The 17393-nt window shown below is 42.3% G+C and overlaps 1 protein-coding gene across 2 annotated transcripts; it reads left to right on the plus strand.

The window, feature by feature from the left end:
- The first annotated feature begins 11348 nt into the window (after positions 1–11348).
- Positions 11349–13370, plus strand: LOC147900575 (uncharacterized). Of its 2 annotated transcripts, none has more exons than XM_087376546.1 (2): positions 11349–13017; positions 13183–13370. In XM_087376546.1, the coding sequence occupies exon 1, from the start codon at positions 11630–11632 to the stop codon at positions 12848–12850; it is 1221 nt and encodes a 406-aa protein (XP_087232672.1). In that variant the 5' UTR covers positions 11349–11629; the 3' UTR covers positions 12851–13017; positions 13183–13370. The 2 variants fall into 2 exon arrangements, with proteins under 2 accessions (XP_087232672.1, XP_087232671.1); XM_087376545.1 differs by having other exon boundaries at positions 13195–13370.
- The last annotated feature ends 4023 nt before the right edge of the window (positions 13371–17393 follow it).

The following is a 17393-nucleotide window of genomic DNA, read 5'->3' on the forward strand; positions in this document are numbered from 1 at the left end:
CTGTGTTTCTCCCTCTCCAACAACACCTCCTACAGCACGTGCTCACCCCCCTCTGCTTTGTTCCAACTCTTTCTCTCTCCATTCCTAGCTATAGCACCTCCTCATCCACCTTTCCTCTTTCTCCCTCCATTCCTAGCTATAGCACTCTGCAATAGCTGCTCACCCCCCTTTGCTCTTTCTCCCTCCATTCCTAGCTACAGCACCTCCTAGAGTTGCTTTGCAACCCCCTCCACCTTCAGTTGCACCCTCTATACCGACCCCCCTCTCCCTCTCTTGGAGCTGATCTCTCCCTCCAAGCTGCACTTTTAGGTCCATTATTGGTGTTGTGACCTCTATACAAGCATGGTGAGGAGACCATACATGTCTTCTGTGTCCCACAATGCATTGGGTGAATGGGTGCCTTACACCTATAACTTGAATGATTGGATAGTCATGAGAGGATCTACCAAGGGTCCTCATAACCTTCCCAAGAGCAAGAAAGGTGATCTTTTGCATGAGTGGAAGGGCCGCATTATGAAGTTCAAGCTTGGGAAGAAAGGATGGCTTGCAAAGGTGCAACACATCTACATGGGGAAGGACATGCGCTTGGCTCCATCACGCAATCAATCGGCAATACCATCACATTGTAAGTCTGTATTTTGTGTAAGTTCTCTAAATGTAATGAGTTAGTTTGAAATTGTATGTTGATTTTGAATAGCACTTGTGCATAGAAGATGTATTTCCTTCAGACTTTGAGAAGTGGGAATTAGTTTTCTTGGTTTATTCCTCTGCACATCTTTCCTTCTTGTTTCAAAATATCCAGATGCACAGAACAAAAACCATGTGATCATGCAAGCACCTAGATGAGAATGCCCTTGAGGCATTGCTTGGGGTGAATTGGGGAAGAAAGTTAGGTGAACAAAAGGGTGATCTATTTCAATGCCATGCATGCAAGGACAATGTGGTTATCAAGTACCACATCTCCTGCCAAATGTTATATTTAGCTTTCCAATATGGGTGCTGGAAGAAAATAGTTGGCTATTGGCTCCTCCTTGACTCTAAGGACGATGATAATATAGGGGTACGTTTATGTATTGACTCTGATTTAGGAGATATCAAGAATGTGACAGTCACATCACAATGGACTCTCAGGAATGTGCGGGAATAGTATTGATCATGGAGGATGGCATGCCTGAGTCCTTTCAATTTTACCTTAAATGGTGAAGAGGTAGGAAAGCGTGTAGAGAAGCGCATGCATAGTGCCACTTTTATCCCTCCTGCAATATTTAAGATGGTAAACAATGTGGGGTAGAACAATTCTGGATTTTGACATTTGTCAATTTCTAGTGGTGCAATTTATTTTGATGTTTAAAATGGTTTGGTTTCATGTCCAATTTTTCCACACAAAAAATAGAATTTATTTTATTATTTATATTTAGAACATTTAGGTATGGCTATGAACAGTTTGGGAGCTAGGAGAACTATGGGTATGATAGTGAAAATTTGAAACTAAAGCAACTTTATAGCCTATATATAGTTCTCCTAGCTAGAACTTGTCCTAGGCCCTAGTGTGTTGTGTGTGTGTGTGTGTGTGTGTGAGAGAGAGAGAGAGAGAGAGAGAGTTGTTTGTTGTAAATGATGGTTTCAATGAGAGAGAGAGAGCTGTTCATAACATGTAGGCAGCTAGTACCACATCAACTTGTCAGCACTACCACGCAGGCTAACCACATCATCAAATGACTCAACTTTGCCACATAAGCAACATGCCATGCCAGCATGCCCAATCAGATAGTGCCATGTCATCAGTGTAAGAAAATAATATGTATGTGCTCAACAGATAATAGGATCTCGTACGCAAGAGAGAAAACAAGATAGTATGGAGAATCAAAAAATTGATTACTGTAGAACTGATACAATAGATGGCGCTGCCTCCCAACCGTGCACTCCTATGAAAGAAGCTTCGATGGCATGCTGGAAACAGTAGAAGACGGAGGCTGAATGCTAAGGAATCAAGGTTGCTATAGCCAGTGATAAAATGGGCTTCACAGGCTTGCTCTTATATAGCCACTAGTCATAGTCGGTTAGGCTCAATTGGTGACCGACCCAGTCCGCCCAAAACGGTCGACTGGGGGTAGGCCACCGACCATACGATAGAACTGGTGTGCAAAATAGAGCAACTAACCTACGATCTCCGTTCGGCCCAGAGCCACATCTGGGATCCATCTGAGGCTCCAAATGGGCCCCGCAACCCGAGAGTGGGCTGCCTCGGGAAATGCTCCATCTACCCTTAGTGTGGTCAGTCAAGGGATGCCTTCCCACACTTGCATGTAGCCTAGTTGGTAGTGTGTCAACTCTATCTGAAGCCATCCAACCATCAGGCCACACATGGCCCCCATCTGGTGTCCAAACTAGGACCTACCAGATAACCGAGCTACTCAAATGCCTTCTCCTCATATGGGGGGCTTACAAGTAGAGTTAGCTGGTCCCCACGTAGTTACACGAGAGTGGAGCATTGATATCTAACAATCAGTGCCAACCAGGCACACTTGTCTCCTCACAGGAATAGTTATAAATATGTAGCCAAGTCTAATGCACCAAACATGTCTATCTCTAACTTTATACCGATTTGATCTCCTATATCATCATCGTACTCTAGCATCGTATGTTCACCTAAGACTTGATCATCTTCTTCAATAAAGTGTGGTGGCTCTTGATGATTGTCATCTTCTTCCTCAATATTGTGATCTCCATCTTCCTCCCGTACGATGTCATTATGCGCATCTTCCTCTTGGCTCATATTGTGATCTTCATCTTCTTTGCTAGATCCATCTGGATCAATTGGATCCAGCATTAGTAGTGGCATCTCCATATCCACATCTCTATCTTCAAAAATTTGCTTACTTCATGGTGCAACTTGGATCACGTACCACCATCTTGGATCAGAACGATCCAAATGAAAAACCACCTATATTGAAGATGGGTGCCAAATTCCATCAATTATATTCTCATGCCACATCACCCTTCATCCACCTCATGATTTTGATCACCCCCTCTTGGGATCGAATTTTGGCCATCCTTTCGGGAGCCATAACTTTTGATCATGTGGAATTTGGAGGTGATCCAAAGGGCAAAAATTATTGCTAGATTGTGCTCCGCACGCCGAGCACCTCAAATTTTCTTCCTTACTTTTCCATAGTCCGGAAACATCAAAACCTCATCATCGGAACCACCTCTTGATCCCATTGTAGCCATCCAACACATAAAATGAATGAACTAAAATTCATTTTGCTGCATTTGATGCTCCGATGTGTAGTCAAGCTGTAGACTGGCATAGCCATAGAGGAAATTAAACTCCATCAAGCCAAGTAATCCATTGCTACATTACCCAATTAGTTCCCACTGGCATAAGTCTATTCGGATCTATCATCAGTATACACACTCACACATATGACACTAGCTCAGTCTCTTGGCATTCGTCAGTTCAGCACTTCAGTCTGACACTTGGTAGAGTGATCTTCCTTGGATTCAGGATTTTTGCATTCTTCTTGCACACACACATGCCCGACACACAGTTGTCATCACTTTACTACAAGCTTGATCCGTGGCATACACACAGTTCTTCCACCATGACTTGGTGCCTGACACACAGTTGTCATCACTTTACTACAAGCTTGATCCTTGGCATACACACAATTCTTCCACCATGACTTGGTTTTGACCATTCAGCATAAGCCCCTAGTGGCAACTTTGACACAGTGTTCTCATGGGTAGACACTCTCGTTCAATACACAGGTAAGCCTCCAACACAGAGCACCACACTGCCGCCTTCAACATGGAGTAATTTATATCACACAATTGATAATATACCAATCACGACTTCAGATGAGATCCGTGAGTGGAAAGAGAACCTTCTTCAATCATTCATTCCCACAGCGTATGTACTGGTTTATGATGGCGACTGGATCATTGGTCTTGAGAGATCGCACACAGATGTTCCACACATTAGCATGGATTAGCCTTCACATTCTAATCATGCACATTTCTTGGTAAGCCCTCAGCATGAAGCACATTTGACAGTAAGCCCTCAGCACGATGCAGTCCCATCTACATCAGCACAATTTGATTATAGTGATGCACCGCCATCACCTTCATGAATGGATCTCTCTTTTAGCCTCTCTTTTTCTTTGTTTTTTCTCCTCTCTTTTTACCTCTCTTTTCCTATCTTTTCCTCTTTTTTCTCCTCTCTTTCCTTCTCTTTTCCCGTCTCTTTTCCTCTCTTTTCTCCTCTCTTTCCTTCTCTCTTTTTCCCCACGTGAAGCTTCAATAGCCTAACATTGAGCAAGCAGATACAGACTTCTGTCACTCTAATTCAAAGAATGCAGGAGTCACAACCCAAAACACTCAAAGCTAGGACAAATTGCTAGAAATCCCCATCCAAACATCAACAAATTTGCATGAACAGTGACACCACTGACTCGGAGGGATAGGTGTCAAACACCTAACCCAAATAACTAATTATTGATTTTTCAAAACATTTAATCTATGGGTTAGATAGCTATTCCCCTGACTGATATACCACCAACCCGGAGGCTTAAGATTGTATCCCATTGACCTGAAGGCTTGGTGAGGTATCCCATTGAACCCTTCCATAAGCTGCTACCCTACTAAGACACCTATCCCGTAACTCGTATCCCATCAATCCAGAGGGATAATTAGTTAAACACTTATTAACAATATATTTTGAATGGACGAGTAATTGAAAATATTTATATGATAATATATAATATATAATTATTATAACCACACATAGTGTGGGCAGGGAGGCAAAGCGCTTCCTTCCCTAAAGAGTTATAATTCGAGGGAACTGGCCCTTCCCTAAGTGCTAAGATAACGTCGAGAATATCAATGCCGAGGATAAGTCTCGCGAATGGATAAGAAATTGGCATATAATCTGAATGTCAATAGTCATAATCGTAGTCGAATGCTAGTAAAATCACTACAAGTTGCACGATAGGCAAAATTCAAATTCTCGTCATCTTTTGGCCGATTTCTTTGATCTTAGAGATAGTATCCTAAAAACTTGCCAATGTGAGCTTGAGAGGATCTGCATGTGTCCTTGAGCGAGATGATTCCAACATTCTCAGATCATTCAGTAGACTTTGAACAGCACAAAAAGACAACTATCATTAGAGGAAGTCCGAAGTAGAGTACATAACGTTCCCACTCTCCACTTATCCAGCGTTATGTGCCTCTCCAACCGCAGGAAAATGGGAGTTTGAACACTGTAGTAAGTCGAGCTTTTAGGCTTTGTCAAAGTAGAGCATAAGATCATCGCGAGGCTCTCCAATGCTTCACATGCCAAGGCTATGCCACACTAGCCTTCATCTCTTCAAGACCCTTACTATGCTTATGTGTGCTAGCACCTGCTTAAACATAAACCAAATCCTAGAGACCGGCCAGCTTCTAACAACCTCATCGCAGTGTCTCCACTACTCCTCCACTATAGCTAACATGACGCACATAGTGATAAATGGATAGATAGATTGATCAACATCATTCCCATAGAGCTCTAATCATTCAATTGTCTCGCAACCTCAAATCTATAAACAAGAAATATTGAATATGTAAGAAAACAATACAACATCTGTGCTCAACAAATAAAAGGATCTCGTATGCAAGAGAGAAAAGCTGATAGTATGGAGAATCAAAATTTTTGATTACTGTAAAACTGATACAATAGATGGCGGTGCCTCCCAACCGTGCGCTCCTGTGTGAGAAGCTTCGATGGCATGCTGGAAATCATAGAGAATGGAGGCTAGATGCTAAGGAATCAGGGTTGTTCTAGCCAGTGATAAATATGGGCTTCATAGGCTTGCTCTTATATAGCCACCAGTCATAGTCGGTTAGACTCAATTGGGAGACCGACCCAGTCGACCCAAAACGACCGACTGGAGGTCGGTCTTGAAATAGGCCACTGACCACACGTTAGAACCAATGCACAGAATAGAGCAACTAACCTACAGTTGCCGTTCGGCCCAGAGCCATACGGGATCATCTGGGGCTCCAAACGCGCCCTGCAACCCAAGAGTGGGCTACCCTGAGAAATGCTCCATCTACCCTCAGTGCGGTCAGTCATGGGATGCCTTTCTGCACTTGCATGTAGCCTAGTTGGTAGTGTGCCAACTCTATCTGAAGCCGTCTAGCAATCAGGCCACACATGGCCCCCATCTGGTGTCCAAACTAGGACCTACCGGATAACTGAGCTACTCAAATGCCTTCTCCTCATATGGGGGGCTTACAAGTAGAGTTAGCTGGTTCCCGCGTAGTTACATGAGAGTGGAGCATTGATATCTAACACCCCCCCTCAATGTCCACTCGCAAGTGAACTTACTTTTTCGGCCCAATGCCAAGTCGATGAAGATGCCTCTCCAACAAGTCTCTTCCAAGAGCCTTTGTGAAGATGTCCGCAGCATTCTTTGTAGTTGGACAGTACACCAAGTCGACTCTCCATCCATGATGAGTTCACGTACAAAGTGATATTGAATCTCAATGTGTTTTGTGCGAGCGTGGAACATAGGGTTCTTTGCAATTTCCATGCAACTCTGATTGTCACATGATAACTACATAGGCTTGTTCTGCACTGCACCCGTGTCCCCTAAAATCCTCCTCAACCACACTGCCTCACAAGAGGCAAAACATGCTAATTTGTACTCAGCCTCGATAGAAGAAAGAGCAATTGTGGGTTGCTTCTTACTGACCCATGACACAGATCCAGATCCAAGTGAGAAACAGTAACCTGTCAGTAATCTCCTGCTGTCCACATCTCCTGCCCAATCCGAGTCACAGTATCCGGTCAAGATGTTGCCCTTGGTATAGGTGATGCCATAATCAAGTGTGCCTTTGATGTATTTCAGCACCCACATCCCTGCCCTCCAATGGTTCTCCCGGGGCTTATTGGAAAACCTGCTTAGTACACCACTCACAAAACTGATGTCCGACCGTGTGTTGCACAAGTAAATCAAACTGCCCACAAGCCTTCTATACTTCGCTTCGTCCACCAGTGGTGATGAATCCTCGTTTGAGAGTTTCACATCAACCTCCATAGGGGTGCCAACTATCTTGCACTCAGTCAGTCGAGTTGTGGGAGCAAAAGTATCCTGATAATCAAAACCATGTACCTATGCAAATCCTTTTGCCACGAGCTGAGCCTTGTACTTATCCAACGTGCCATCGGACTTGTATTTGGTCTTGTACACCCACTTGGTGCCGATTACCTTACGTTTTGGTGGTCGATCCACAAGGTCCCAAGTGTTGTTCTTCATTATGGAGCCATACTCTGGCTGCATAGCCTCCATCCACCTATCATCACCCTGTGTCTCTTCAATACACTTGGGTTCTTCAGCACGGATCACCTTTGTCATCAAAGCGTAGTTGACCAAGTGTTCCTGCACCCTTCTTTGCTCCTCTAATCTCTTGGACCGGCGATGTTCAAATGGTTCCTCCTCAATGGCTGGAGGTTCTCTCCCATCCAAAAGCTGCTTTACCCACTTCAGGAATGGCCATTGCCATTCTGGTTCTACAGGCTCTTCTTCCTTTTCTTTATCTTGAATCCTCCCAAGCACCGTTGGGGGAGTTCGGTCTGTTGTTGGTGGTTGTACTGGATGGATATCATGGTCCTAGTTGTCTGGGAAGGAAGCATCCTCCTCCAATTGATGCGGCTGTTATGAGAAGACCACATCGCGACTTACTATTACCTTCTTGGTAACAGGATTATAGAGACGGTAACCCTTCGCCTTTTCACTGTAGCCCAAGAAAATACACTTTCGGCTCTTTGATTCCCATTTGGTCCTGTTAGCATCACGGACATGCACAAAATAGTCACATCCAAAAACTCTGAGATGTACGGCTGAAGGTTTCTTACCAGAAAAGACCTGCAGTGGAGTCATCCCATTCACAGCCTTCGTGTAGCTACGATTTAGAATGTAAACTGCCGTGTTACATGCTTTAGCCCAAAAAGTCTTTGGCAAATCTTTCCCTTTCATCATACTCCTGCCCATTTCGCAGATGACACGCATCTTGCGCTCTGCTACTCCATTTTGCTCTGATGTATGTGGCAGGGGTTTCTACCTCTTGATCCCGTGACTTTTGCAATAACTTTCGAATTCACTTGATGTCAACTCACCACCTCTGTCTGATCTCAACTTCTTCACCTTCCTCCCGTTTCTTTCTTAACCATTACATGCCATTCTTTGAACTGACTAAAAGCCTCATCTTTAGTCTTCAGGAAGTATATCCATATCCTTCTACTGTAGTCATCGATCAACATCATGAAGTAGTAGGAACCAAAGCTTCCGTCTCCATCTTTTCGTAGAGGTCCGTGTGAACGAGCTCTAGAGGAGCCTTTGCCCTACTGGCCTCTTTAGGAAAGGGCTACTTATGCTGCCTACCCATCATGCAAGCTTCACATACATCGGGCAGATCTGTAATTTCTGGTAGGTCTGCAATCATTCCACTTTTATGCATCTCCTTTAAAGAACTAAGGTTTAGATGACCAAACCTCTCATGCCACAGCTTAGTGTTGCTCACATCGGCTCGAGCACTGAAAGCTGAGAGTTCGTAGATGTTGTTGTGACGTGTACCTTTACCAATGACCTTCCCTTGAAGATCCAAAATCTGTGCGCCATTCTGATCGAAGTGAACTTTGAGGTCCCGATCTGTGATCGCAGAAACGGACAACAAGTTCCTCTTGATATCTCGCACATAAAGAACATCAGACAATTGTTTTACAACTCCATCTGACTTGAGAGCAATCATATCTTTTCCTTTTGCTAGACATTTTGCATCATTGCCAACTGCTACCAGGATGTCATTCCCTATCGGATGTAGAGAGGTATACCAATCCTTCCGACTGGTCATGTGGCACGATGCACCACTGTCAATAATCCAAGGTTCATCTGCAGGTACATGAACTGCTTCCATGCAAATCTCCTCAATTGCTATAACAACTCTACTGGTACTGCCTGCGCACTATTGCTGGACTCTTTCTTTACTCCGTTCTTCTCATCTGCAATCTTCTTACGGCACTCATTCTGCTTGTGGCCTACCTTGTTGCAATAGAAGCACTTGATCTTCTTCTTTCTCTTTTTATCATTAGAAGAAGATGGGTTACCAAAGTCCTTACCCTTACCTTTATTTGATCCAGCTAAGAAAGTCGAATCTTCTCCAGTCCTCGTCTTTTGATGCATCTCCTCCTCCAGAAGCATCGCGTTGAAATCCTCAAAGTTGAGGGGCAGATTTCGGTTCTACGTATTCAGCGCCGTAACAAGACCGTCATACTTTGGTGGGAGAATCCGTATGTACCTTCGTGCTAGATTCTCGCTGATGATGGTGATGCCAATCACATTCATCTAATCGCGCAGATTCTTCACCCTGGTGATGAACTTCTTTGCCGTTTCAGACTCAGACAGTTTCTCGTTCGCGAGTTGAGTCTCCAGATTCTGAATCCGCGTCTAATTCGTGGTCTCGTATTGATTTTTCAAGACCGTCCATGCCTCCTCTGCTGTGGTGACATGTTGAATTAATGCCATGACAGAATCACTTACACTGCAGACAATAGAACACAGCGCATCTGCATTTCTTCTTGTCCATGCGAGAATCTCATCCGCAGTTGGTACGATCTGTTGTCCTGCATTGGCTGGATTCGGTCTCGCAACCGGCTTCACGTCCACCCCAGTAGCAGTATCCCAAAACTCGTATGCGCTTAGAATGGTCTTCATCTTAAACTTCCAGAGTGGATAGTTAGTGCCGTCCAACTTTCTGCTTTCGCCGAACGGTGGGATTCGCAGTCTTGTGGGCTGGGCCATCTCTCACAATCTGCTTGCAAATAGAAACACACTACCAAGCCTTCTTGCTAGAGCCCATGCTCTGATACCATGTAAGAAAACAATACAACGTCTGTGCTCAACAGATAATAGGATCTCGTATGCAAGAGAGAAAAGCTGATAGTATGGAGAATCAAAAAATTTGATTACTGTAAAGCTGATACAATAGATGGCGCTGCCTCCCAGCCGTGCACTCCTGTGTGAGAAGCTTCGATGGCATGCTGGAAACAGTAGAGGACGAAGGCTAGATGCTAAGGAATCAGGGTTGCTATAGCCAGTGATGAATATGGACTTCAAGGGCTTGCTCTTATATAGCCACCAGTCGTAATCGGTTAGACTCAATTGGGAGACCGACCCAGTCGATTTAAAATGGCCGACTGGAGGTCGGTCTCGAAATAGGCCATTGATGTGAAAGAAAACCCAGCATGATGACCTAGCCAACATACGATCACTGACATGCAGCAATGGCAAGCTGACTACATAAGGCAGAAAGGGATACATTGGCCCTTAGGTTTGCTACCCATACTAGGTGCATTTGTACTCAACTTAGCTTTGTTACCCATCGCACGCAATAGAGACGTGTGTAGCAGCATCATCTTATTATGTTGTTTTAAAGGTTTTAGTTTGATCTCTTGTGCAATTGTGAGTGGAGAGATTTGGAGAGGGTTGCACTCAACTCGGCTTTATTACCCATCTCACCCAAGCCTTCTAGAGGCATGTGTGTCGAAACATCTTAGCTTTGAGTTTGATCTCTTGTGTAGTTGCAAGTTGAGAGATTTAGAGAGAGTTCCATATTCCGGTACATGTTCTAGTATGAGACTAGCATTAGGTGGTGGTCCATTCCTTAACAAGAGAATGGAAGATTGCATGTTTTTTTGGCTTTACTTCAAGAACATCCACCAAAAATTAAGCAAGCTTAAAAGGCAGTGGATGAAAGGAGGTGGGTTGTTATCCTTGGCTTTGGGGATGGCGCTATGCACGCTTACTACTGTCTTAGCAAGCAGACAATCGTATTTTTGGGGAGCATATTCCTATTAGAAAGTAGAAGATTGTGTTTTGGGGAGCATAAACTTGAATGGAAAGTTTAGGGGATTTTTGTTCCCCCTTTGAAAAAGCCTTTGAAAAAGCGTTATGTTTAGGCGTTGATGGATACATTTGATTCGCATTGGGTGGTGGAGCAAAAACCAAGGGAAGGCAAAGTTTAAACTTCCAAGAGGAAGGAGGCAGTTGATATATTGAAGTGTTTATGTGGATGGTTCTTTCCACACGTTGGGCACATAAAGGGACACAAAAACTCTAGAGAGAGAGAGAGAGAGAGAGAGAGAGAATTATTAATAGGATTCGGATGGGGTACATAAAAACAGAGAGAGAGAGAGAGAGGGAGAATTATTGGGCATGGTCCTTGTACCAAGGCCACTGTGAGAGGCAAGGACGCCAGCATAAATTCCCCCCTTTTCCCAATGTCGAGAAGAACTTCACAGTATACGTCCCTGCCAACATCTTCTGTCTCATTGCAACCTCCAAATGTATACACGGCCATAGCTTGACCCTCTCTCCCATCCACACAAAGAGAGAGAGAGAGAGGAGCATTCCACCTTGTTTTTCTCAACATGGAGATGGATATGATTCTCTACCAAAACATTGCAACCCACAAATGTACACAGCCATAGCTTGACCCTCTCTCCATCCACACAGAGAGACACAGAGAGAGAGAGAGAGAGAGAGCGCATTCCACCTTGTTCAGCTCAGCTTCTCCTTTGGGATCAACCATGGAGATGGAGATGGATGATTCTCTACCTGACTTGCTTCCCCCTCCACACCAGATCAAGCCCCTTGTCAAGAAATCAGGTCGCCTTCTCCGATTCCTAGCCCTCTCTCTCACTGTTGCTCTCCTCTCTGCCCTTCTTCCCTTGGGCTTGCTTCGGTTTTTCCCCTTCTTGCGACCCTTGGGTCTACAAATCTTATACCGCCTCCGAGAAGTCTTCGTTTTTCTCGTTTTCACCACTGTCATAGCCATTGGTATCTTCACTAGCCCACGCCGAGATGTCGCCCAGAAGACTGCCGCTCTGGATCAATATCCTCTCGCATCCATATTTGGCGAGATGGGCGCTTCCGGAACTTCGTACGACACACCAGAAGTTGCAGAGCAGAAGCAAGGGAAGCGGACGGTTCATAGGAGTGCAATGGAAACTTTTGACAATGCCATGGGTTCTGGAGGGCAGTTTCAGGACCCAAAACGTGATCCAGAGACATTTATGCGGTCTGTAAAGAGCTCTACGAAGACGGCAGATTTTGCTCGGTCTTTGCAGCTAGGGAGGTTTTCGGTGTCATCGATTCCTTCCGATGCCAACAGCTTCTCAGGACAGATAGCAAAGGATGCTGGGACGGGGAAAATTGCGACTTTCCACAGGCGTAATGTATCTGGATCCCCTGACGAAGGTTATGCCTCACATGCAGCTGATCCACAGCTACCAACAGCTGTAGTTGCGCAGAGAAAACTGCACAGAAGGTCCAGCTCATTAGATGACAGCCTCAACTACGAACCTGAACCGGAAATAGGTGCATTCCATCACGAATCCACTGCCGGCGGGCTTCCTCCGAGCCCCATCAAAGCAGTGGTCGCCCGAGGCAGTGTAAACAGCAGGCCTGAGTCGGACAGGGAATCTGTAAGAGTTGTTGGGGCGGCAAAGCGAGTAAGTTTTTCGATCGATACTCGAAGGGATGACAGTCCTACTTACTCGTATGAAAGAAATCTTGGAGGCAAGTCCTCAGCTTCCACGCCACAGGCTTCCAGAATGGAAAGCTCACCTCAGAAGGTTTCAACAAGCCAGGACAACCGTGGGAGCACCATTGGACGAGACCAGGAGTCCAGTATGATGAGCCCAAACGAGCTAAACAGGCAAGCTGATGCATTCATCGCCAAGTTCAAGGAGCAGATGAGGATGCAGAGGTTGGAATCGTTCCAGAGGTACAGGAGAAGGCTTTCCTAATAATAAGCCTGAGAGGGACCTTTCTGTGGATATGTTAGCTTAATGTTTTACAGGCTTCCTTGGAGAGAGTGGAGGTGGCGGACCATCTTGGCTCTAAAATTCCTAGTCTTTTGTTGGAGAGAAAGCAGTCTGTAAGCTTTGTCTGATCTCATCCCTAATGGAAAAAGGTAATTCTCAATCCTTATTGGAAGCACGCACAAGAAAGGGAAAAAGGACTTTAGACCCCAACCCATTGAACTGAACAGGCGTAATGGAATGAGTTTCTTTATTCACCTTGCTGTACTTAAACCACTCTACATTAATGGAAATTTATGGATGCATCAAAACTTCAGTGTGCCTTGCAGATCAAGGGAGAAATGCAGACAGTTGGCTCTGGATTTATGATGGTATCTTGGTTGTGGTACTGAAAGTAGTTGTGACTTGAATTACGTTTTTTGCTAGAAGACAATGTAATCGTGGCTAATTCCTTGTTTGTTTCCATAAGACAATACCAAATATCTGATCCAAAGTAATGTTCACAGCAGAGTTCTATTTATCTTATGTTGATGTTTGATGTTTGAAAGCAATGATTCATAAAAATCTAGGCTACGTATTACGAGAACAGAACCGTGGTGATTTTGTTGAATTCTGTAGGTAGCGATTTTGTATGTATGTTTGAGATACAGTTTGGGGTAACTTTATTGAGGCTGCAGTCACTATTACGTTGACACGAGACTGCTAAACCAGATTTGCTGCAAAAAGCTTGTATTCGAAAGTCATGTTTCTAGAATCACATAATGTCTTTTTATATTTTTTTGTGGAAGGGTCAGCTCACAATTGCATCTTGAAAAAGTGTTCTAAGAACTGAAAATCTGTTGAGCGTCTATTGCTTGAAGTTGTAGGCCTTTTCCATAAGGCACTTGCTTGAAAGGATTTAACCACATTGATTTATCTTTGAATTTTGGTCCAAGTGGTGATCAACTATTTAACCACATTGAATTATCTTACGTGGGTATAGTAGTTCCAACAGCTACAAATTCTCAATTATTATTATTATTTCTTTTCATTTTGTTTATTCTTTTATTTTTATTTTTTAATTTTCTTTATTTAGTCAACTTTATTACTATCATTTTTATTATTTTACAAAAAGTGAGGTTTTTCTTATTGTTTTAGTTGCTCTAAACATGTTTTTGTGATCCTTTTGTTTATTTCATCATTGATTTCTCTTTGATAGTGTTCTCTTTTCCAATGTATTTTATTTTTTTATTTTTTATTTTTTATTTTATTTTTTGGTGCTTCTAGGATGAAAAAGCGCTTACAGTGGCCTTGGGGCCCTAGCTGACCCTAAATGTAATTGCTAGTTTGGGGGAATATTGGTTTAGCATACACATTATGATGAATTTGCCTTTTGGAAACCAACAAGGCGAGATCTCTTGGGATGTCATCTGGCTCTTGTGACGTACCCTTATAGTAGTAAGGCAAAAGTTACCTTGGGATGAGGAATGATTATGCGAGCAAGCCCCTCCCTAAATACTAGTCTCGTTCTTGCTAGAGTTAGGAGATATAGTAATGGAGAAATTGCCTTGGGATGGGTAGTGAGAGTGCAAGGAAGTTTCCCAATGTTGGATTTTGCCTAACCTTACTGAACAACATTGGAAATGCTAGTGATCGACTTGTCTCTTTGGTAGGTGATTTAGTTGGGTTTAGCTTGGTAAATCAAAATAAAAAAGTTGGAGGAAACATATATATAGAAAGGTTTAACTTCTTAGCTAGGTCAAACATGAGTAAACTTCAGGATTTTAAGGAAGGTAACATTAATTGGCCTAACTTTAAGGCTTTATTAGTTAGCACTCATTATACAAATAATAATATAAAAATTCTAAATAAACTAAGATGTCTTAGAAACATGCATCTTAAGACTTATGTTCCTATTAGGCCTATTCATGCCATGTAAGAACTTTATGTTGTCTATGACATACATAACTATAGTAATATGCTTTATGTAGGACAAACCTATCGAATGGCTTTTATTCTTTTTCAAGAATATATTAGGGAAGCTAGAAAAGTTCATATGAAGAATTCGTTGATTGAGAATTCAAAACCCTTGTATGTGGCAATGGCAAAACTTGGTTTCGAATCTTTTCGTTGCTTTCCTATTGAGCATACAGTGGGCCATTTTAACAATGTCAAGGATTTTGACAAGGTTGCTCTATCTCATGAATTAATTTCGATGAGAACTTTACACACTTTGTTCCCAAGAGGTTTTAATTTGGAAGGAAAATCAACACATGATAAGAATATAAGAATCTCTAAAAAGAACCCTATGATGTGGAGAATATCAAGTCCTTTAACATTCCTCCTTACAAACGTAGTCATATACCTACCCTTGTATGGAAACCTAAAGCTATGTTACTGGATTTTCCTAACTCTCTTTACATCTCACATGTTGATTATGATTTGCCTCTCTTACTTCCTCTTCCTTCTCTTTGAGCTCCTTTGACTTCCTCAATTTCTAAAGTTTTTAGACTATAAAAGAAGTCTTCCTTACCTAGATAGACTAATGTCTCTTGGTCTTTTTTTCAATAAAAGTTTTTAAAAAATATAATGTCAAATTTCTTTTCAAACTAAAATACACCTTGGAAAACTTCTCTTTTGAGTATTTGAATCTAAATAAGCTCCATTATATACAACTTAAATTTTGTTGGATTGCTTCTTGAAATTAAAAGCTTCCTTTCAAAGCAAAGAACTCTATCTAAAAAGGAAATCTTGATTTATATTTTTACTTCCTCTTCTCTTGACAAGATAGCTTGAACTCAATTTTGAAGTCTCCTAAAGTAATGGATTCTCTTCCTCATTATGTGAAAATAATTTAGAAGCATCTAGGAGTAGCTTGGAAGTATGTCGAATCTTCGAGACAAAAAGCTTTCAACTATGGAGAGATAGGTAAAAGGCTTTCAGAGCATTCAACATCTTCTATCCTTAGAGAAACTTATTGTAAAAGTAAGAGATTCCAAAGCTTTATTGATGCTAATTTAAGACATGTAGTCACAACTAATACTTCAATTTTGCTTTCTAAGAACTTAAGAGACCTTTTCATGAAAGGCATGAAATTTTGATTTTCTCTTTTAAAAAATCTTGCCTTTTAAAAACTATTGATAAGGGAATCTCAAAGTTTGCTTTGCAAATAGAAGATAGTTTAGGAGTTCAAAATATTGTTTCAGAGTGGAAAGGGAAGATTTTGAAGAAAGTTGCTTTGAAACTAGAAGAAGTCCCTTCGGTTCATTGCTCAGAGCAAAGTAACCATCTTTCTAAAGAAGATGAAACTCTTCTTTGAAAATTCCATACGAAATTTGTCATTTCTTATATGGACAAATATGTGCCCCTAGAGAGCTTTAAATCAAAATTCCTATCAATAAGTTGTGGAGAAAAGAAGAGGGGTGAAAAGGAAGAGGGCAAGGGCATGATTAAACTAAGGGTTAAAGGAGGGAGGGGAGGATTTTCAATTAAAGGATGATGGAGGGTAGGGGGCCTTAAGGAAGGAGGCACGTGAGATTGGGGAGGGGGGAAAGGACCACTTATGAAAGGGGTGGGGGACCACTTATGAAGGGGTATTAAAGAAGAAGGGACATCCCAACGGGGGAGGGGGAAGAGGGACGATCGTCCTAAAGGGGGAGGGGGAGGGGGAGGGGGAAGAGGGACCATTTATAATATTATGGTTAATAATAGGCATGCTATACCCTACTATTGCTTAGTGGTAGGGCTCACTCTTGAGAAAGACAAGATCGGGGGTTCAAATCCTTTTCCCATAATATAATGGGCACCCTCTTAGACTTAGCCTTAAAAGATTAAGCTATGTTTGAAATAAATTAAGCTGAAATTAACCTATGAATATAGATTAATTAGCCTCCCTACGTAAAAACAAATAGGAATAAAATAAGTTGGACAAATGTTCCAATAAATTTGTTTTTATTTGCAAAAAATTTTAATTAGGATATCTTGTGAGAGAATTGAACTCGTCTGCCAAAGCGTACACCCTTGCCTTTGTTTCTCAAAAGGATCTAATCTTAAAACACCATATTTTTTGCAAGTCTTCGGGGCCTTTTCTTTGTGTTGCTTGGAAGTTTACAAAACTCCCAAAATACCAAGATTTATTGTAGCTGCTTCTAAGACTACTTTGGTAGATGTCTCTAAATGGCCAAGCTACTGCTTCAAAGCCATGTTGCTTACTGTCCATAGACTTTGGAGGGACTTATTAAAGGAGGCAAATATCCCTTGCATTCAAGATGGAATTCAATGACTCTATAGGAGTGATTCTTATTATTTTAAAATCAAAACCACCTCCAAAAGCAACCTGGCAAACTCAATTGGATTTTCAAATCTTGTACTTAACTTGATACATTCTAGTGTAAGATGAGGAAGCATTTCCACATAAATGTAAAGCTATCCTTCAAGCCTTCACATGTTTGAATTAAATGTAAAGCTATCCTTCAGGACTTCACATGTTCGAATTAAATGTAAAGCTATCCTTCAGGCCTTCACTTGTTCGAATGTGAACCTACCATTC

Source organism: Dipteris shenzhenensis, chromosome 7 (assembly GCF_047967505.1).
Source record: "Dipteris shenzhenensis isolate YYH24624 ecotype China chromosome 7, Dip_SZ_1.0, whole genome shotgun sequence".
NCBI lineage: Eukaryota > Viridiplantae > Streptophyta > Polypodiopsida > Gleicheniales > Dipteridaceae > Dipteris > Dipteris shenzhenensis.